The sequence below is a fragment of the Nerophis ophidion genome, linkage group LG28 (genome assembly GCF_033978795.1).
Source record: "Nerophis ophidion isolate RoL-2023_Sa linkage group LG28, RoL_Noph_v1.0, whole genome shotgun sequence".
NCBI classification, from domain to species: domain Eukaryota; kingdom Metazoa; phylum Chordata; class Actinopteri; order Syngnathiformes; family Syngnathidae; genus Nerophis; species Nerophis ophidion.
Genome location: NC_084638.1, coordinates 32,933,861 through 32,958,860, shown reverse-complemented (window position 1 = coordinate 32,958,860; position 25,000 = coordinate 32,933,861). Strand labels below are relative to the sequence as shown.

At 37.6% G+C, this 25,000-nt stretch overlaps 1 protein-coding gene across 1 annotated transcript in view; it reads right to left on the bottom strand.

The window, feature by feature from the left end:
* Positions 1-3,133: 3,133 nt before the first annotated feature.
* LOC133545609 (uncharacterized) overlaps positions 3,134-25,000 on the bottom strand; it is a 23,907-nt gene continuing 2,040 nt past the window's right edge. Inside the window, exons 3-9 of the mRNA XM_061891354.1 lie at positions 24,292-24,420; positions 22,977-23,075; positions 22,397-22,572; positions 21,944-22,107; positions 21,656-21,845; positions 21,353-21,545; positions 3,134-5,194 (exon numbers count right to left, since the gene is read on the bottom strand). Coding sequence (XP_061747338.1) covers positions 3,195-5,194; positions 21,353-21,545; positions 21,656-21,845; positions 21,944-22,107; positions 22,397-22,572; positions 22,977-23,075; positions 24,292-24,420 — 2,951 coding nt within the window. The 3' untranslated portion in view covers positions 3,134-3,194. The remainder of the gene's footprint in view (positions 5,195-21,352; positions 21,546-21,655; positions 21,846-21,943; positions 22,108-22,396; positions 22,573-22,976; positions 23,076-24,291; positions 24,421-25,000) is intronic.

The window sequence follows — 25,000 nt, the reverse complement described above, 5'->3', positions numbered from 1 at the left end:
CTCGTCTTTAAATATTGGCGGACATGAAGAAATGTTCTCACTAATAAATCTGTTGCCGCTCAACCTGAAGCTGATGCTGTAATTCAATTATAGTAAGTTGATTTTATGATGAGAAACATGTTAGAAAGCATGAAGCGCGCTGGGATGTGGAAAAGAATCGTACAGTCAATGAGACGGTCGACCTCTGCTGGACATTTAGTGACACTGCAGCTGCACATTTAAGCACATGGAAACAAAATTGTACTATTTTACGCCCTCTGCTGGACATTTAGTGGAACTGCAGCTAAAGCTTTAAGCCAGGGGTGTCCAAACTTTTTCCACTGAGGGCCACACACTAAAAAATCAAAGCAAGCGGCGGCCATTTTGATATTTTTTTAATTTTAAAAACCAATACAATTATATGTATTAAAAAATATAAATTCAGGCTTCCACGCAGTCCTCGTAGGATTTTGGTCCAAAAAATATTAAAAATGTGTCATTATTCAGTATTATTATTTGTATTATTTTTTAAAGTTTTAAATCTCTCGATAAACATTAAGTCATTCTGTCAATATAACATTTTTGAAGATTTAAGTTGTATGCTCTTTGTCAAAGAAAATCCTGTTTTTTATGGAACAAACACAAAATATGCAATATTTTCACCCAATAACATTTTTAAGTGGAATATTTGAGATGATATAAGAATTGGAGCCTTAAGAAGGTCAATTACTCATAACACCATTGATTTTATTTTGTTATATATTTGAGCAATGACACTTAAAAACAAATCACATTAAAATGATTGGGATCAAAAAGGGTCCTGCTCATTGACGTGTTTAAAAACATAAATTATATTAATTTTTTTTTGCTGTTTACTTTCAACACAATAATCTCAATATCACCTTCAGATCTATCCGTCAATTATAAGTTGTATTGTTGTTTTTATATCGAAACACAAAACATGCAAAATTTCTCTCAAAAAATATCTCAAATATTTAATGTGATATTTTTTGGGGAGCCTTGAATAGGTCAATAATTCATAATGACAGATTTTGATTCATTATTATTTTAAAAAAAAAAGAAACAGCCTGCATGGCAGCTTTGTGTTATTCGGGTAAACATTGCAACATTTTATTTATTGTTACATTCCACCTGTTTGCTCTTTCATTTCACTTTTTATGATTTCATTTTTAAACTGGGCCGTGGGGCCGTCAAAAAAATGACCTGCGGGCCGCACTTTGGACACCCTTTACCATGAATTGATGAAGGTGGACCCCGACTTAAACAAGTTGAAAAACTTATTGGGGTGTTAACATTTAGTGGTCAATTGTACAAAATATGTACTGTACTGTGCAATCTAATAATAAAAGTATCAATCAATCAAAAAAAACACCCCTGTTTTAAGCCCATGGAAAGAAAGTTGTACTATTTTACGCCCTCTGCTGGACATTTAGTGACACTGCAGCTACAGCTTTAAGCCCATAGAAAGAAAGTTGTACTATTTTGTTTAGGAGTTATAGCAAATGAATATATTTTCATCTCTTTTCTCATTTCTTTGAAGAAATGTTCAAGTAAATAGTTAATTTTACGACGACTTTCTCCATGGGCACGAGAATACTTCCTGATAAATGTAATTACAGCTGCGAGCCGCGTTAAACGGACCTTCGGCCGCTTAAACCTCAAGCTTTTTATTTTTATTTTATTTATTTTTTTACCACAGTCTTTACGGGAGTCGGCGACCTGACCGCTGCCAAACATGTCCGGAATGCTAACATGACCATGCTAACAGTTAACTTGTTATGTGACTCTGAGGTTTTGTTGTTTTTTACACTTCTAACTCAATTATGAGGCATAAAGTTTACAGATTTGAAAAAGTCAAATGTTGGACAATTCTGTGTTTATATCTGACGACCACATTGATATGATTTTAGTCAACATTCAACAAGCTGGATTTAATTAACTCGTAAATAGTTGTGTATAAAATTGCATTTGACAGAAGCGATAGCAGATCATATCAACCCAGCAAGGGTCAGTGTGTGTAGTCCTTGCTAACCCTAACCCTAACACACCTTCCTCACTCAGGGTTGTAACTCTGGATTGTTCCTAAAAGTGTATTTAACATTGTTTCTCCCTCAGAGTGAGGTTGCTGGCAAACAAATGTTCCACATCGGCAGGTAGTATATGTGTTGCATGGAAACACCAAGGAATTAACCCCTAAATGAATGTAAAGCAGAGTGTAGCTGCAATGCACTCTGGGAAGCAGACTCAGACATTCTGTCTACTTGTCTTCTTTCTAAGAGATCTGCTATTATTATTCCTGCGGCAAAATGATTGATGAAAGCTAACGGTGGGTTGGTCTCTTGTACTTTTTTTGTTGTAGTCCAGATCCACTGTACTGTATTGCCTACAGTTTTATCTTTGAACTTACTGGATTGGTGAGACTATTAGTTAGAGAGAGATTTCCCCTCAAGGGACTCTTGGCTTCCAACAAAGGAGCGCAGGTCCTCGGACACAGGGGCCAAAGTCCTGGAAGGCTGTGGAAGCAGGACTATGGAACAAGTAGTCTGCTACTAGCATATCGCTGCAGGTGACCCAAAGACCGCCATTGTTCATGAGTTGGTTAACTTTCAAGGATTTTTATAAATGACATTTTTAAAATACATTTTCAAAAAGACGTTTTTTTAAGCCGGGCCAACGCTGCCCGTGTAAGTAAGAGGAGCCTTTCTAATCTGTTTTGGAAAGGTTTTATTTGAATTCATGTAGCAAAAAATATATTAAGAGAATCGTCTTTGAATCGGATTGTCTCCCCGAGGATCAGAACTGAATGATGAGGTGTTCAAAGACTGCACCTCTCCTCATCTGTCTGGGCGGCCAGGAAAGTGAGCTTACTCAGTAGACCCGTTTAAGCTTTACATTACTTTTAAAGTTTAAGCTTTACAACATTACTTTTAAAGTTTAAGCTTTAGAACATTTGTGGGAAGAAGTTGCGTTTGTGGACACCACCGCGCTTCTTGCTCACTCCAACTTCCACACTGGAACGCTGTAAGATATTAAAATAGCAATGCTAGGACTGAGAATTGCAGTTAATGTTGCACCGCTAGCTATTTGGTTGTACTTGCTAGCATTTGGTTTCAGCTCAAAAGACCACAAAGTGCTTTTCCTTTAGCAATAAACTTTATTTCAAAGATCTAACAGGATGATTTTAATCCTTTAGTCTAACGGATCTTCCTCTCCAGTGCAGTAGGTTCCCGGCCGGATGTCTTCTCAGGAAGTACCAGCTTTAGTTTCCTCCTTGAGGAGGAGCCACCTTCCCCTGAAAGGTATTCGTGTTTGATCAGAGGGGAGGTGCCTGGTGTTGCTGCACCTTGTGCGGGGATCTCTGCAGTTGGCGTGCTCCCTTCAGACCCTGCTTGACCTTCAATTCCAAGTCTTACTCCGGCAGACATACCGACTGCCAGATTTTCAGCCACACCCCTTTTCCCAGCCTGAACGTTACTATTTACCAAGTTTTCAACAGTATTCGTTACCATGGGAATGGGAGACGTCAGCGCTGATAAGCCAGCTGGACTTTGTGGTGCTTGGATGGGAAGCACCAAGCTCTGTGGTTCTGATCCAGAGGCAATAGGGAATGAGCTCTCCCCGGTCTGAGGACTTTGAACCAAGGTTGGGTTTGACTTTGAACCTGCTTCAAGAGAAGCGCTAGCAAGATCCAGATGGCTTTGGGATAGGGACTTGATGTGTGAGGAATCAGTGGCTATGTTGGTTCCAGGTCCTCCTGGCTGGGAAAGCTGAAGAGGATCTCTCTGTGACACACTTGACTGCAAAAGGTCGGCGTGGGCCGTATTTGCGACAGGCGATACAAGGCTATCTCGTCTCAAGATGTCTTCTGATCCATCCAAGGCCAGGTCTGCTCTACTAATCAGCATGTCAGGCTCAGCACTATTGCTAAGACCAGTTTGGACCAGAGGACTTCCTACTGGGGTGGTTGGGCTGAGTAAGAGAGAACGGTTACGCTCTGTTACTGGATGATTGGTTGCCTTGGTAACAGAGAAGGGGAGTGGTTGCTGGGAAAGATGGGAACTGGCAAGAACCAAAGCAACTTGTTGAGCAGGAATATTTGGGCCCTGCTCGCTAGTGGAGGCCACCTGTGTTCCAGTGGTGGTGACATCAGTACTTCCTTCTTGTGTCGCTTCCTTGTCACCTTCTGCTTTGTTTTGGATCTTTTGCACACTTCCAGACAGCATCTTGCCTCCTTCTTGCTTCTTGTCACCGGGACTCAATGCCCCGCCCTTGGAGGGTTTATTTCTGCTCTCCTTCAATCGCTCACATGACCTTTCTTTGTCTTCCATCTCTTCGCTCTCTTTCCCATCTTTCCTTTTATCTTTCCCCTTCTCCTTCTCCGAGCTTCTACTGTGCTGCTCGTTTTTCCTTTTTGGATGTACTTTGCTTTTTCGGAGCGGATTCAAGTTAATCTTAGCCTTTTGCATCCGGCTGGACTTTCTTTTGTCTTTCTCCACTCCTCGCTCCTGGCCTCGCTTCATTGCCCTTGCCCGACTGTTTCTTTCCTTCTGCCATCTTTTGGAACTCTGTAGATCAAAGGTCACGTTTCTTGGTTTGATGTTATTCATTACGTGAAGTGGGTTGACCCGAGAGCCATCAAATAGAGCCGGATCTGCACCGTTGGAGTGAATCCTACTTAGTGTCGACTGTCGGAATGTTCTATGGCAGCTCTTGCATCGTCTATTTGTGACCTCATCGTTTGTGTGCTCATCCGGTTTATGAGCGGACATGTCAGTCCATTGACCAGATGAAGTCATGGAACTACCAGCAGGAAGAAAGTTGCGGGGAATGCCTGCTTCTGAATCGTCTTGCTGGTTGTCAAGTCTCCTCCTCTGAGCCTCCATCCTTAGCGTCCTCTCTGCATGTGTTACATCACTCATCCTCTCATCCCATGGATGGGCGTGGCAGTCTGCACACATGAAATAAGGCTGCTTTCCGTCAAACTGCCCGCCATGCCAAGGCAAAGTCTCGCTGTCCAGTAGCTGGTGGGCTTGCAAAAAGAGCTGTCTCTGCTTCTCCGCCAGGTCATGGTTGTTGATGAGACAGTTTGCCACCGTGCCGCTTCCTCCCCTCAGGTTTTGGCTTTCTGGCACTTTCTTTCGCCGAGAAAGTTGATAGTAGATCAACACTACTAGCAGCGTCAAGGCGATGCCACCTGTTTCCAAGCAAGATGGATAGTTTTATATAGGATGTATCTTCAGGTTTTAATCATAAAGTAGAAAACAACAAACGCTTAGCCATCAAAACAGATCAAACACTACAACTTTAGCACTATCAGTGAAGCCTAAGGACATTTTTGTTCATCCAGGTCATTGTATTGACCTTATTTGACCACAACTGGACTGTTCCGGACTTAGAAGATGTCTCACCTGTCTTCCAAGTGGGCTTCATCAGTTCATAGACTTTGGTCGGTCAGATCTAGTCTGACTGATCTAAGTGTCTGTGAAGTGAGGCATAAGAAACACCAAACATGCAAAATGATTGGCTTTTCTAAAAGTGGATTTATTTAAAAAATACTTAATGAGTGTATAAGTCTTTGGAGCACACTCAACAATACTGCGATAATAACTATCACTGTGATCCTTTTGGTCGTTAACAACCATCACTGTGATCCTTTTGGTCTTTAACGACCATCACTGTGATCCTTTTGTCGTTAACGACCATCACTGTGATCCTTTTGGTCGTTAACGACCATCACTGTGATCCTTTTGGTCGTTAACGACCATCACTGTGATCCTTTTGGTCGTTAACGACCATCACTGTGATCCTTTTGGTCGTTAACGACCATCACTGTGATCCTTTTTGTCGTTAACGACCATCACTGTGATCCTTTTGGTCGTTAACGACCATCACTGTGATCCTTTTGGTCGTTAACGACCATCACTGTGATCCTTTTGGTCGTTAACAACCATCACTGTGATCCTTTTGGTCGTTAACGACCATCACTGTGATCCTTTTGGTCGTTAACGACCATCACTGTGATCCTTTTGGTCGTTAACGACCATCACTGTGATCCTTTTGGTCGTTAACGACCATCACTGTGATCCTTTTGGTCGTTAACGACCATCACTGTGATCCTTTTGGTCGTTAACGACCATCACTGTGATCCTTTTGGTCGTTAACGACCATCACTGTGATCCTTTTTGTCGTTAACGACCATCACTGTGATCCTTTTGGTCGTTAACGACCATCACTGTGATCCTTTTGGTCGTTAACGACCATCACTGTGATCCTTTTGGTCGTTAACGACCATCACTGTGATCCTTTTGGTCGTTAACGACCATCACTGTGATCCTTTTGGTCGTTAACGACCATCACTGTGATCCTTTTGGTCGTTAACGACCATCACTGTGATCCTTTTGGTCGTTAACGACCATCACTGGGATCCTTTTGTTCGTTAACGACCATCACTGTGATCCTTTTGGTCGTTAACGACCATCACTGTGATCCTTTTGGTCGTTAACGACCATCACTGTGATCCTTTTGGTCGTTAACGACCATCACTGTGATCCTTTTGGTCGTTAACGACCATCACTGTGATCCTTTTGGTCGTTAACGACCATCACTGTGATCCTTTTGGTCGTTAACGACCATCACTGTGATCCTTTTGGTCGTTAACGACCATCACTGTGATCCTTTTGGTCGTTAACGACCATCACTGTGATCCTTTTGGTCGTTAACGACCATCACTGTGATCCTTTTGTTCGTTAACAACCATCACTGTGATCCTTTTGGTCGTTAACAACCATCACTGTGATCCTTTTGGTCGTTAACGACCATCACTGTGATCCTTTTGGTCGTTAACGACCATCACTGTGATCCTTTTGGTCGTTAACGACAATCACTGTGATCCTTTTGGTCGTTAACGACAATCACTGTGATCCTTTTGGTCGTTAACGACAATCACTGTGATCCTTTTGTTCGTTAACGACCATCACTGTGATCGTTTTGGTCGTTAACGACCATCACTGTGATCCTTTTGGTCGTTAACGACCATCACTGTGATCCTTTTGGTCGTTAACGACCATCACTGTGATCCTTTTGTTCGTTAACGACCATCACTGTGATCCTTTTGGTCGTTGACAACCATCACTGTGATCCTTTTGGTCGTTAACAACCATCACTGTGATCCTTTTGGTCGTTAACGACCATCACTGTGATCCTTTTGGTCGTTAACGACCATCACTGTGATCCTTTTGGTCGTTAACGACCATCACTGTGATCCTTTTGGTCGTTAACGACCATCACTGTGATCCTTTCCATCACTGTGATCCTTTTGGTCGTTAACGACCATCACTGTGATCCTTTTGGTCGTTAACGACCATCACTGTGATCCTTTTGGTCGTTAACGACCATCACTGTGATCCTTTCCATCACTGTGATCCTTTTGTCGTTAACGACCATCACTGTGATCCTTTTGGTCGTTAACGACCATCACTGTGATCCTTTTGGTCGTTAACGACCATCACTGTGATCCTTTTGGTCGTTAACGACCATCACTGTGATCCTTTTGGTCGTTAACGACCATCACTGTGATCCTTTTGGTCGTTAACGACCATCACTGTGATCCTTTTGGTCGTTAACGACCATCACTGTGATCCTTTTGGTCGTTAACGACCATCACTGTGATCCTTTTGGTCGTTAACGACCATCACTGTGATCCTTTTGGTCGTTAACGACCATCACTGTGATCCTTTTGGTCGTTAACGACCATCACTGTGATCCTTTTGGTCGTTAACGACCATCACTGTGATCCTTTTGGTCGTTAACGACCATCACTGTGATCCTTTTGTTCGTTAACGACCATCACTGTGATCCTTTTGTTCGTTAACGACCATCACTGTGATCCTTTTGGTCGTTAACGACCATCACTGTGATCCTTTTGGTCGTTAACGACCATCACTGTGATCCTTTTGGTCGTTAACGACAATCACTGTGATCCTTTTGGTCGTTAACGACAATCACTGTGATCCTTTTGTTCGTTAACGACCATCACTGTGATCGTTTTGGTCGTTAACGACCATCACTGTGATCCTTTTGGTCGTTAACGACCATCACTGTGATCCTTTTGGTCGTTAACGACCATCACTGTGATCCTTTTGTTCGTTAAAGACCATCACTGTGATCCTTTTGGTCGTTGACAACCATCACTGTGATCCTTTTGGTCGTTAACAACCATCACTGTGATCCTTTTGGTCGTTAACGACCATCACTGTGATCCTTTTGGTCGTTAACGACCATCACTGTGATCCTTTTGGTCGTTAACGACCATCACTGTGATCCTTTTGGTCGTTAACGACCATCACTGTGATCCTTTCCATCACTGTGATCCTTTTGGTCGTTAACGACCATCACTGTGATCCTTTTGGTCGTTAACGACCATCACTGTGATCCTTTTGGTCGTTAACGACCATCACTGTGATCCTTTCCATCACTGTGATCCTTTTGTCGTTAACGACCATCACTGTGATCCTTTTGGTCGTTAACGACCATCACTGTGATCCTTTTGGTCGTTAACGACCATCACTGTGATCCTTTTGGTCGTTAACGACCATCACTGTGATCCTTTTGGTCGTTAACGACCATCACTGTGATCCTTTTGGTCGTTAACGACCATCACTGTGATCCTTTTGGTCGTTAACGACCATCACTGTGATCCTTTTGGTCGTTAACGACCATCACTGTGATCCTTTTGGTCGTTAACGACCATCACTGTGATCCTTTTGGTCGTTAACGACCATCACTGTGATCCTTTTGGTCGTTAACGACCATCACTGTGATCCTTTTGGTCGTTAACGACCATCACTGTGATCCTTTTGGTCGTTAACGACCATCACTGTGATCCTTTTGTTCGTTAACGACCATCACTGTGATCCTTTTGTTCGTTAACGACCATCACTGTGATCCTTTTGGTCGTTAACGACCATCACTGTGATCCTTTTGGTCGTTAACGACCATCACTGTGATCCTTTTGGTCGTTAACGACAATCACTGTGATCCTTTTGGTCGTTAACGACAATCACTGTGATCCTTTTGTTCGTTAACGACCATCACTGTGATCGTTTTGGTCGTTAACGACCATCACTGTGATCCTTTTGGTCGTTAACGACCATCACTGTGATCCTTTTGGTCGTTAACGACCATCACTGTGATCCTTTCGGTCGTTAACGACCATCACTGTGATCCTTTTGGTCGTTAACGACCATCACTGTGATCCTTTTGGTCGTTAACGACCATCACTGTGATCCTTTTGGTCGTTAACGACCATCACTGTGATCCTTTTGGTCGTTAACGACCATCACTGTGATCCTTTTGGTCGTTAACGACCATCACTGTGATCCTTTTGGTCGTTAACGACCATCACTGTGATCCTTTTGGTCGTTAACGACCATCACTGTGATCCTTTTGGTCGTTAACGACCATCACTGTGATCCTTTTGGTCGTTAACGACCATCACTGTGATCCTTTTGGTCGTTAACGACCATCACTGTGATCCTTTTGGTCGTTAACGACCATCACTGTGATCCTTTTGGTCGTTAACGACCATCACTGTGATCCTTTTGGTCGTTAACGACCATCACCGTGATCCTTTTGGTCGTTAACGACCATCACCGTGATCCTTTTGGTCGTTAACGACCATCACCGTGATCCTTTTGGTCGTTAACTACCATCACCGTGATCCTTTTGGTCGTTAACGACCATCACTGTGATCCTTTTGGTCGTTAACGACCATCACTGTGATCCTTTTGGTCGTTAACGACCATCACTGTGATCCTTTTGGTCGTTAACGACCATCACTGTGATCCTTTTGGTCGTTAACGACCATCACTGTGATCCTTTTGGTCGTTAACGACCATCACTGTGATCCTTTCCATCACTGTGATCCTTTTGTCGTTAACGACCATCACTGTGATCCTTTTGGTCGTTAACGACCATCACTGTGATCCTTTTGGTCGTTAACGACCATCACTGTGATCCTTTTGGTCGTTAACGACCATCACTGTGATCCTTTTGGTCGTTAACGACCATCACTGTGATCCTTTTGGTCGTTAACGACCATCACTGTGATCCTTTTGGTCGTTAACGACCATCACTGTGATCCTTTTGGTCGTTAACGACCATCACTGTGATCCTTTTGGTCGTTAACGACCATCACTGTGATCCTTTTGGTCGTTAACGACCATCACTGTGATCCTTTTGGTCGTTAACGACCATCACTGTGATCCTTTTGGTCGTTAACGACCATCACTGTGATCCTTTTGTTCGTTAACAACCATCACTGTGATCGTTTTAATCCTGATACGCAGGACCACACAAGAAGCTAACCGCTAAAGCTTCAATATAAGGTAGGTGTGATCGATCCACATGTCGATACTATTGATACCTACTATGGGTATCATCATATAAATGAAACAAAAGTACTTACATTGACATTTTTTTACTTGTTCTTATTATTAAAAAATATATTAGTTTTTAGTATTGTTTCCAAACTCAGGGAACAACTTACAGGATAGGGCAGGAAGACTTTGAGTGCACTTAGTTATGTGTATTGTTTAGTGTACTAGCTGCTGGATTTTGGTATAAAAGAACTATGTATCATTTACGATCACACATTTGATACATCTTGTCATTTACAACAATACCAGACTTGTGTTTACGTGAAGTACTCGCAATAAAACATTTTCACTTCTATCATCTACAGGCATGGCATTTTTTCTTTTTTTTTAATCTCTAAAAATACTAAAAAATATTTTCTGTTTTTCTTTGTATTTTCTGACCTACAATGTGTGTTAAAGTTTGGATCGGTCTCTTTGCCATACCTGCCAACAACTACATAATGAGTGAGGGGTTTGATCATCCTGTGGTAAATAGTCAAGTTTTCCATGAAACATGATGAAGTTAAAAATGAAAGCTACGTAGCGTAGCAGCTTCACAGGCAGAAGACAAACTATACAGGAAATGATTGGTTGTTTACGTACAAGAACATCTATGATGATTGGTTGTTTACATATAAGAACATCTATGATGATTGGTTGTTTACATATAAGAACATCTATGATGATTGGTTGTTTACATATAAGAACATCTATGATGATTGGTTGTTTACGTACAAGAACATCTATGATGATTGGTTGTTTACATATAAGAACATCTATGATGATTGGTTGTTTACATATAAGAACATCTATGATGATTGGTTGTTTACATATAAGAACATCTATGATGATTGGTTGTTTACATATAAGAACATCTATGATGATTGGTTGTTTACATATAAGAACATCTATGATGATTGGTTGTTTACGTATAAGAACATCTATGATGATTGGTTGTTTACATATAAGAACATCTATGATGATTGGTTGTTTACATACAAGAACATCTATGATGATTGGTTGTTTACATATAAGAACATCTATGATGATTGGTTGTTTACATATAAGAACATCTATGATGATTGGTTGTTTACATATAAGAACATCTATGATGATTGGTTGTTTACATATAAGAACATCTATGATGATTGGTTGTTTACATATAAGAACATCTATGATGATTGGTTGTTTACATATAAGAACATCTATGATGATTGGTTGTTTACATATAAGAACATCTATGATGATTGGTTGTTTACATATAAGAACATCTATGATGATTGGTTGTTTACATATAAGAACATCTATGATGATTGGTTGTTTACATATAAGAACATCTATGATGATTGGTTGTTTACGTACAAGAACATCTATGATGATTGGTTGTTTACATATAAGAACATCTATGATGTTTTGTTGTTTACGTACAAGAACATCTATGATGATTGGTTGTTTACATATAAGAACATCTATGATGATTGGTTGTTTACATATAAGAACATCTATGATGATTGGTTGTTTACATACAAGAACATCTATGATGATTGGTTGTTTACGTACAAGAACATCTATGATGATTGGTTGTTTACATATAAGAACATCTATGATGATTGGTTGTTTACGTACAAGAACATCTATGATGATTGGTTGTTTACATATAAGAACATCTATGATGATTGGTTGTTTACATATAAGAACATCTATGATGATTGGTTGTTTACATATAAGAACATCTATGATGATTGGTTGTTTACATATAAGAACATCTATGATGATTGGTTGTTTACGTATAAGAACATCTATGATGATTGGTTGTTTACATATAAGAACATCTATGATGATTGGTTGTTTACATATAAGAACATCTATGATGATTGGTTGTTTACGTACAAGAACATCTATGATGATTGGTTGTTTACATATAAGAACATCTATGATGTTTTGTTGTTTACGTACAAGAACATCTATGATGATTGGTTGTTTACATATAAGAACATCTATGATGATTGGTTGTTTACATATAAGAACATCTATGATGATTGGTTGTTTACATATAAGAACATCTATGATGATTGGTTGTTTACGTACAAGAACATCTATGATGATTGGTTGTTTACGTACAAGAACATCTATGATGATTGGTTGTTTACATATAAGAACATCTATGATGATTGGTTGTTTACGTACAAGAACATCTATGATGATTGGTTGTTTACATATAAGAACATCTATGATGATTGGTTGTTTACATATAAGAACATCTATGATGATTGGTTGTTTACGTACAAGAACATCTATGATGATTGGTTGTTTACGTATAAGAACATCTATGATGATTGGTTGTTTACGTACAAGAACATCTATGATGATTGGTTGTTTACATATAAGAACATCTATGATGATTGGTTGTTTACGTATAAGAACATCTATGATGATTGGTTGTTTACATATAAGAACATCTATGATGATTGGTTGTTTACATATAAGAACATCTATGATGATTGGTTGTTTACATATAAGAACATCTATGATGATTGGTTGTTTACGTACAAGAACATCTATGATGATTGGTTGTTTACATATAAGAACATCTATGATGATTGGTTGTTTACATATAAGAACATCTATGATGATTGGTTGTTTACGTACAAGAACATCTATGATGATTGGTTGTTTACATATAAGAACATCTATGATGATTGGTTGTTTACATATAAGAACATATATGATGATTGGTTGTTTACATATAAGAACATCTATGATGATTGGTTGTTTACGTACAAGAACATCTATGATGATTGGTTGTTTACATATAAGAACATCTATGATGATTGGTTGTTTACGTATAAGAACATCTATGATGATTGGTTGTTTACATATAAGAACATCTATGATGATTGGTTGTTTACATATAAGAACATATATGATGATTGGTTGTTTACATATAAGAACATCTATGATGATTGGTTGTTTACATATAAGAACATCTATGATGATTGGTTGTTTACATATAAGAACATCTATGATGATTGGTTGTTTACGTACAAGAACATCTATGATGATTGGTTGTTTACATATAAGAACATCTATGATGATTGGTTGTTTACGTATAAGAACATCTATGATGATTGGTTGTTTACGTACAAGAACATCTATGATGATTGGTTGTTTACATATAAGAACATCTATGATGATTGGTTGTTTACATATAAGAACATATATGATGATTGGTTGTTTACATATAAGAACATATATGATGATTGGTTGTTTACGTACAAGAACATCTATGATGATTGGTTGTTTACGTATAAGAACATCTATGATGATTGGTTGTTTACATATAAGAACATCTATGATGATTGGTTGTTTACATATAAGAACATCTATGATGATTGGTTGTTTACGTATAAGAACATCTATGATGATTGGTTGTTTACATATAAGAACATCTATGATGATTGGTTGTTTACATATAAGAACATCTATGATGATTGGTTGTTTACATATAAGAACATCTATGATGATTGGTTGTTTACGTACAAGAACATCTATGATGATTGGTTGTTTACATATAAGAACATCTATGATGATTGGTTGTTTACATATAAGAACATCTATGATGATTGGTTGTTTACGTACAAGAACATCTATGATGATTGGTTGTTTACATATAAGAACATCTATGATGATTGGTTGTTTACATATAAGAACATATATGATGATTGGTTGTTTACATATAAGAACATCTATGATGATTGGTTGTTTACGTACAAGAACATCTATGATGATTGGTTGTTTACATATAAGAACATCTATGATGATTGGTTGTTTACGTATAAGAACATCTATGATGATTGGTTGTTTACATATAAGAACATCTATGATGATTGGTTGTTTACATATAAGAACATATATGATGATTGGTTGTTTACATATAAGAACATCTATGATGATTGGTTGTTTACATATAAGAACATCTATGATGATTGGTTGTTTACATATAAGAACATCTATGATGATTGGTTGTTTACGTACAAGAACATCTATGATGATTGGTTGTTTACATATAAGAACATCTATGATGATTGGTTGTTTACGTATAAGAACATCTATGATGATTGGTTGTTTACGTACAAGAACATCTATGATGATTGGTTGTTTACATATAAGAACATCTATGATGATTGGTTGTTTACATATAAGAACATATATGATGATTGGTTGTTTACATATAAGAACATATATGATGATTGGTTGTTTACATATAAGAACATCTATGATGATTGGTTGTTTACATATAAGAACATATATGATGATTGGTTGTTTACATATAAGAACATCTATGATGATTGGTTGTTTACATATAAGAACATCTATGATGATTGGTTGTTTACATATAAGAACATCTATGATGATTGGTTGTTTACGTATAAGAACATCTATGATGATTGGTTGTTTACGTACAAGAACATCTATGATGATTGGTTGTTTACGTACAAGAACTTCTATGATGATTGGTTGTTTACGTATAAGAACATCTATGATGATTGGTTGTTTACATATAAGAACATCTATGATGATTGGTTGTTTACATATAAGAACATCTATGATGATTGGTTGTTTACGTATAAGAACATCTATGATGATTGGTTGTTTACGTACAAGAACATCTATGATGATTGGTTGTTTACGTACAAGAACTTCTATGATGATTGGTTGTTTACGTACAAGAACATCTATGATGATTGGTTGTTTACATACAAGAACTTCTATGATGATTGGTTGTTTACATATAAGAACATCTATGATGATTGGTTGTTTACGTACAAGAACTTCTATGATGATTGGTTGTTTACATATAAGAACATCTATGATGATTGGTTGTTTACGTACAAGAACATCTATGATGATTGGTTGTTTACATACAAGAACTTCTATGATGATTGGTTGTTTACATATAAGAACATCTATGATGATTGGTTGTTTACATATAAGAACATCTATGATGATTGGTTGTTTACGTACAAGAACTTCTATGATGATTGGTTGTTTACGTACAAGAACATCTATGATGATTGGTTGTTTACGTACAAGAACATCTATGATGATTGATTGTTTACGTATAAGAACATCTATGATGATTGGTTGTTTACGTATAAGAACATCTATGATGATTGGTTGTTTACGTACAAGAACATCTATGATGATTGGTTGTTTACGTACAAGAACATCTATGATGATTGATTGTTTACATATAAGAACATCTATGATGATTGGTTGTTTACGTAGAAGAACATCTATGATGATTGGTTGTTTACATATAAGAACATCTATGATGATTGGTTGTTTACATACAAGAACATCTATGATGATTGGTTGTTTACATATAAGAACATCCATGATGATTGGTTGTTTACGTATAAGAACATCCATGATGATTGGTTGTTTACATATAAGAACATCTATGATGATTGGTTGTTTACGTATAAGAACATCTATGATGATTGGTTGTTTACATATAAGAACATCTATGATGATTGGTTGTTTACATACAAGAACATCTATGATGATTGGTTGTTTACATATAAGAACATCTATGATGATTGGTTGTTTACATATAAGAACATCTATGATGATTGGTTGTTTACATATAAGAACATCTATGATGATTGGTTGTTTACATATAAGAACATCTATGATGATTGGTTGTTTACATATAAGAACATCTATGATGATTGGTTGTTTACATATAAGAACATCTATGATGATTGGTTGTTTACATATAAGAACATCTATGATGATTGGTTGTTTACATACAAGAACATCTATGATGATTGGTTGTTTACGTATAAGAACATCTATGATGATTGGTTGTTTACATATAAGAACATCTATGATGATTGGTTGTTTACATATAAGAACATCTATGATGATTGGTTGTTTACGTACAAGAACATCTATGATGATTGGTTGTTTACGTACAAGAACATCTATGATGATTGGTTGTTTACATATAAGAACATCTATGATGATTGGTTGTTTACGTACAAGAACATCTATGATGATTGGTTGTTTACATATAAGAACATCTATGATGATTGGTTGTTTACATATAAGAACATCTATGATGATTGGTTGTTTACGTACAAGAACATCTATGATGATTGGTTGTTTACGTATAAGAACATCTATGATGATTGGTTGTTTACGTACAAGAACATCTATGATGATTGGTTGTTTACATATAAGAACATCTATGATGATTGGTTGTTTACGTATAAGAACATCTATGATGATTGGTTGTTTACGTACAAGAACATCTATGATGATTGGTTGTTTACATATAAGAACATCTATGATGATTGGTTGTTTACGTACAAGAACATCTATGATGATTGGTTGTTTACATATAAGAACATCTATGATGATTGGTTGTTTACATATAAGAACATCTATGATGATTGGTTGTTTACATATAAGAACATCTATGATGATTGGTTGTTTACGTATAAGAACATCTATGATGATTGGTTGTTTACGTACAAGAACATCTATGATGATTGGTTGTTTACGTATAAGAACATCTATGATGATTGGTTGTTTACATATAAGAACATCTATGATGATTGGTTGTTTACATATAAGAACATATATGATGATTGGTTGTTTACATATAAGAACATCTATGATGATTGGTTGTTTACATATAAGAACATCTATGATGATTGGTTGTTTACGTATAAGAACATCTATGATGATTGGTTGTTTACGTACAAGAACATCTATGATGATTGGTTGTTTACATATAAGAACATCTATGATGATTGGTTGTTTACATATAAGAACATCTATGATGATTGGTTGTTTACATACAAGAACATCTATGATGATTGGTTGTTTACGTATAAGAACATCTATGATGATTGGTTGTTTACGTACAAGAACTTCTATGATGATTGGTTGTTTACGTACAAGAACATCTATGATGATTGGTTGTTTACATACAAGAACTTCTATGATGATTGGTTGTTTACATATAAGAACATCTATGATGATTGGTTGTTTACGTACAAGAACTTCTATGATGATTGGTTGTTTACATATAAGAACATCTATGATGATTGATTGTTTACGTATAAGAACATCTATGATGATTGGTTGTTTACGTACAAGAACATCTATGATGATTGGTTGTTTACGTACAAGAACATCTATGATGATTGATTGTTTACATATAAGAACATCTATGATGATTGGTTGTTTACGTATAAGAACATCTATGATGATTGGTTGTTTACGTACAAGAACATCTATGATGATTGGTTGTTTACGTACAAGAACATCTATGATGATTGGTTGTTTACATATAAGAACATCTATGATGATTGGTTGTTTACATACAAGAACATCCATGATGATTGGTTGGTTTACGTATAAGAACATCTATGATGATTGGTTGTTTACATACAAGAACATCTATGATGATTGGTTGTTTACGTACAAGAACATCTATGATGATTGGTTGGTTTACGTATAAGAACATCTATGATGATTGGTTGTTTACATACAAGAACATCTATGATGATTGGTTGTTTACATATAAGAACATCTATGATGATTGGTTGTTTACATACAAGAACATCTATGATGATTGGTTGTTTACATATAAGAACATCTATGATGATTGGTTGTTTACATACAAGAACATCTATGATGATTGGTTGTTTACGTACAAGAACATCTATGATGATTGGTTGTTTACATATAAGAACATCTATGATGATTGGTTGTTTACATATAAGAACATCTATGATGATTGGTTGTTTACATATAAGAACATCTATGATGATTGGTTGTTTACGTACAAGAACATCTATGATGATTGGTTGTTTACGTATAAGAACATCTATGATGATTGGTTGTTTACATATAAGAACATCTATGATGATTGGTTGTTTACATACAAGAACATCTATGATGATTGGTTGTTTACGTACAAGAACATCTATGATGATTGGTTGTTTACGTACAAGAACATCTATGATGATTGGTTGTTTACATACAAGAACATCTATGATGATTGGTTGTTTACGTACAAGAACATCTATGATGATTGGTTGTTTACATATAAGAACATCTATGATGATTGGTTGTTTACATATAAGAACATCTATGATGATTGGTTGTTTACATATAAGAACATCTATGATGATTGGTTGTTTACATACAAGAACATCCATGATGATTGGTTGGTTTACGTATAAGAACATCTATGATGATTGGTTGTTTACATACAAGAACATCTATGATGATTGGTTGTTTACGTACAAGAACATCTATGATGATTGGTTGTTTACATATAAGAACATCTATGATGATTGGTTGTTTACATATAAGAACATCTATGATGATTGGTTGTTTACATACAAGAACATCTATGATGATTGGTTGTTTACGTACAAGAACATCTATGATGATTGGTTGTTTACATATAAGAACATCTATGATGATTGGTTGTTTACATACAAGAACATCCATGATGATTGGTTGTTTACGTACAAGAACATCTATGATGATTGGTTGTTTACATATAAGAACATCTATGATGATTGGTTGTTTACATATAAGAACATCTATGATGATTGGTTGTTTACATATAAGAACATCTATGATGATTGGTTGTTTACATACAAGAACATCTATGATGATTGGTTGTTTACATATAAGAACATCTATGATGATTGGTTGTTTACATATAAGAACATCTATGATGATTGGTTGTTTACATACAAGAACATCCATGATGATTGGTTGGTTTACATACAAGAACATCTATGATGATTGGTTGTTTACGTACAAGAACATCTATGATGATTGGTTGTTTACATATAAGAACATCTATGATGATTGGTTGTTTACATACAAGAACATCCATGATGATTGGTTGTTTACATATAAGAACATCTATGATGATTGGTTGTTTACATACAAGAACATCTATGATGATTGGTTGTTTACGTACAAGAACATCTATGATGATTGGTTGTTTACATATAAGAACATCTATGATGATTGGTTGTTTACATACAAGAACATCCATGATGATTGGTTGTTTACATATAAGAACATCTATGATGATTGGTTGTTTACATACAAGAACATCTATGATGATTGGTTGTTTACGTACAAGAACATCTATGATGATTGGTTGTTTACATATAAGAACATCTATGATGATTGGTTGTTTACATATAAGAACATCTATGATGATTGGTTGTTTACATACAAGAACATCCATGATGATTGGTTGTTTACATATAAGAACATCTATGATGATTGGTTGTTTACATACAAGAACATCTATGATGATTGGTTGTTTACATACAAGAACATCTATGATGATTGGTTGTTTACATATAAGAACATCTATGATGATTGGTTGTTTACATATAAGAACATCTATGATGATTGGTTGTTTACATACAAGAACATCTATGATGATTGGTTGTTTACATATAAGAACATCTATGATGATTGGTTGTTTACATACAAGAACATCTATGATGATTGGTTGTTTACGTACAAGAACATCTATGATGATTGGTTGTTTACATATAAGAACATCTATGATGATTGGTTGTTTACATATAAGAACATCTATGATGATTGGTTGTTTACATATAAGAACATCTATGATGATTGGTTGTTTACGTACAAGAACATCTATGATGATTGGTTGTTTACATATAAGAACATCTATGATGATTGGTTGTTTACATATAAGAACATCTATGATGATTGGTTGTTTACATACAAGAACATCTATGATGATTGGTTGTTTACGTACAAGAACATCTATGATGATTGGTTGTTTACGTACAAGAACATCTATGATGATTGGTTGTTTACATATAAGAACATCTATGATGATTGGTTGGTTTACATACAAGAACATCTATGATGATTGGTTGTTTACATACAAGAACATCTATGATGATTGGTTGTTTACATATAAGAACATCTATGATGATTGGTTGTTTACATATAAGAACATCTATGATGATTGGTTGTTTACATACAAGAACATCTATGATGATTGGTTGTTTACATATAAGAACATCTATGATGATTGGTTGTTTACATACAAGAACATCTATGATGATTGGTTGTTTACGTACAAGAACATCTATGATGATTGGTTGTTTACATATAAGAACATCTATGATGATTGGTTGTTTACATATAAGAACATCTATGATGATTGGTTGTTTACATATAAGAACATCTATGATGATTGGTTGTTTACGTACAAGAACATCTATGATGATTGGTTGTTTACATATAAGAACATCTATGATGATTGGTTGTTTACATATAAGAACATCTATGATGATTGGTTGTTTACATACAAGAACATCTATGATGATTGGTTGTTTACATATAAGAACATCTATGATGATTGGTTGTTTACGTACAAGAACATCTATGATGATTGGTTGTTTACGTACAAGAACATCTATGATGATTGGTTGTTTACATATAAGAACATCTATGATGATTGGTTGGTTTACATACAAGAACATCCATGATTGTTCACTGTGATAAGTCACCATTGGTTGAGATTAGGGCCAAACATTAGGGACAGGCCAATTGGCCCCCAGACCCTCGACTTATCTTCAGTCTTTTTCATGAAGTTGAAATCCCATGCCTGCATCTCTTGTCAAAGTATCAGTTCAGGGCTTGAAAACGAATCAGATCGGAGGCCCAAGAGAGTGTGATTGTGATCGGGAGCCAGAAAGGTTGATCAGGACGTCCCTGGTCAGATCCCTAATGTTGTGATCCAATAAGTCCACTGTGATGAATGACTTTGGTCTTTTATGAGCAGATTTTGAAAGAAATCGACCCTCACCTTGTGTTGTGTTACACTGCAGTCTTACCAATAAAGCAGAGGACAGCAGTAATGGCCAAATCCCGAGCGTATATTTTGGCTGTGACACTGTCCCTGGTCTCCACCTGCACGCTGATGTTCTGGTTGGACGCGACACAGTTGGCTTGGGTCAGCTCCAGCACGGTGCTTACTGACGGATTGTCCGCACTCACGCACAGCATCCTTTGTCCGTTGTACAGAATCTGTGGGCGGAGGAGGGGTTACAGTAGGGTTGGGGTGAAAGCTGAATTGGCCCCCAAGAAATATTCCCTGCCTCAAAAGGAACCTGGGAGACCAGGTGGCAGGTTCTGACCTTGTCAGGTTGTTGTATGAAGGCTGACAGGAAGGCAGCTAAGTCCAGCAGCTGACAGGTGCAATTCCAAGAGTTGAGATCCAGGTTCAGGTCGGTCAACCAGCTGAGGTAAGAAAAAGCCTGAGAAGCGGCTGAACTCAGACGATTCCTGGACAAATCCAAATGGTGAAGGCGCACCAAGCCACGGAAACTGGAAGATCACAAATAGTCATATTTGTCTTGGGGATTTATTTGAAAGGACAAAGAACAGCCACTAACCTCTTTGAAGGACAAAGAACAGCCACTAACCTCTTTCTGTCCAGATGACTTATTAGGTTATCGGATAAATCTAAACTCTCTAGATCTTTAAGACCATTAAGAGGGAGAGAACCAGCGTCCAAACCGGTGATCCGGTTTCCCTCGAGCTTCAGGCTTCGAAGAGCACTGGTACCTTGAAACCAGTCAGCTTGGATCTGCACATGGATGATTGACTGATTCAGTCCATACGGAATAGTCCAAGTATACAAGAGTCCACTAACATTTCCTCATGCCAAGGTCTAAGAGGCAAAACATTCAGAGCTGCCATGTTTACCACCGACAGTGCACACATCTGATAATTATTGACTATAGATCCAGGTTCGTATGGGACAGGTCCAGACTGGGACCACCAGTTAGTGATCCCTTGGAACGGTCTACCCTGGAATTAGGTCAGAACGAGTGTGTTACATTTGGGTAGTCATCCCTAGTCTAGGGGGTACGTGCCTTGCTCAAATGGTTGTGGCCCAATGCTAGAACCTGGAGTCGAGCAAGACCGGTAAGCGCTTCCTCCTGCAAGGCCTGACTGGTGAGGAGGTTGTGGTCCAGCAGCAACGTGTGCAGGAAGGGAAGGTTCCTGAAGGACTGTTCGCCGAGCGCAGAGATGCGGTTGTGACTCAAACCTGTAGGACCACGGACCACAGTTGCAAAAAGGAAGAACACGTCTGATGAATGCAACACATTGGGAACTTTCCATGGGAACTTTGGCATTTTGTCTCTGGAACCACGCCCATACCAGCTGGGTGAGAGCAGGGTCCTAGGTGAGGTATCCCTTTTACCTGTGTTGTTAGTCGCCTCTTACTGGCCTTTTTTACTGTTTACAATGCCCAAAAAAGGAAAGAGGGCTATTTTTGCCTCAAATTAGGATTGTGGATGATTTTAAGTTCCCCCATGTTGCAGATTCCCTTCAAACATTTAATATAGAATGTTTGCTTCCCAGAGTTCCATCTTTTGTCATGAAAGTAGGAAACTTCCCACAATTCTTCTGACTTTCAACATTTGAGAGAAATGGTGAGTGCTAAGTTACCGATGACCGTAATGTCACTCAGGGCCAAGAATGATCCGGACTGGACCGCGGCGATGGATCCTTCAGTCAGAAGCAGGGCCTCGGTGGTCTCTGGAGCCTCTGGTCACACACAGGAAGTAACATTCAGGGACAACACCTGAGGTCACTTTTTAACAGGAAGTAACATTCAGGGACAACACCTGAGGTCACTTTTTAACAGGAAGTAACATTGAGGGACAACACCTGAGGTCACTTTTTAACAGGAAGTAACATTCAGGGACAACACCTGAGGTCACTTTTTAACAGGAAGTAACATTCAGGGACAACACCTGAGGTCACTTTTTAACAGGAAGTAACATTCAGGGACAACACCTGAGGTCACTTTTTAACAGGAAGTAACATTCAGGGACAACACCTGAGGTCACTTTTTAACAGGAAGTAACATTCAGGGACAACACCTGAGGTCACTTTTTAACAGGAAGTAACATTCAGGGACAATCCCTGAGGTCACTTTTTAACAGGAAGTAACATTCAGGGACAACACCTGAGGTCACTTTTTAACAGGAAGTAACATTCAGGGACAACACCTGAGGTCACTTTTTAACAGGAAGTAACATTCAGGGACAACACCTGAGGTCACTTTTTAACAGGAAGTAACATTCAGGGACAACACCTGAGGTCACTTTTTAACAGGAAGTAACATTCAGGGACAACACCTGAGGTCACTTTTTAACAGGAAGTAACATTGAGGGACAACACCTGAGGTCACTTTTTAACAGGAAGTAACATTGAGGGACAACACCTGAGGTCACTTTTTAACAGGAAGTAACATTGAGGAACAACACCTGAGGTCACTTTTTAACAGGAAGTAACATTGAGGGACAACACCTGAGGTCACTTTTTAACAGGAAGTAACATTCGGGGACAACACCTGAGGTCACTTTTTAACAGGAAGTAACATTCAGGGACAACACCTGAGGTCACTTTTTAACAGGAAGTAAGATTGAGGGACAACACCTGAGGTCACTTTTTAACAGGAAGTAACATTGAGGGACAACACCTGAGGTCACTTTTTAACAGGAAGTATCATTCAGGGACAACACCTGAGGTCACTTTTTAACAGGAAGTAACATTGAGGGACAACACCTGAGGTCACTTTTTAACAGGAAGTAACATTGAGGAACAACACCTGAGGTCACTTTTTAACAGGAAGTAACATTGAGGGACAACACCTGAGGTCACTTTTTAATAGGAAGTAACATTGAGGGACAACACCTGAGGTCAGTTTACGTGCTGCCACACAAACATGCCTCAGACATAAAGTCACAGTGTGTACCTATAATACCAGCCAGTCTGTGACAGATGACAGCCTTGTCGGAGCAAAGCACGCAGGAGGCGGGGCATGATGGTCCAGGGACCGCCCTCTGGACAGCCAGGATTAAAAGCAGCAACATCAGCACAACACCTGGACACAATCATCATGTTGTCAGATAGTCCTAGGCTGCCCACTAGCTCTGGGACCTTTAATACAACACCCTGTCTCAAACATTAATACAACACCCTGCCTCAAACATTAATACAACACCCTGTCTCAAACATTAATACAACACCCTGTCTCAAACATTAATACAACACCCTGTCTCAAACATTAATACAACACCCTGTCTCAAACATTAATACAACACCCTGTCTCAAACATTAATACAACACCCTGTCTCAAACATTAATACAACACCCTGCCTCAAACATTAATACAACACCCTGTCTCAAACATTAATACAACACCCTGTCTCAAACATTAATACAACACCCTGCCTCAAACATTAATACAACACCCTGTCTCAAACATTAATACAACACCCTGTTTCAAACATTAATACAACACCCTGCCTCAAACATTAATACAACACCCTGTCTCAAACATTAATACAACACCCTGCCTCAAACATTAATACAACACCCTGTCTCAAACATTAATACAACACCCTGTCTCAAACATTAATACAACACCCTGTCTCAAACATTAATACAACACCCTGTCTCAA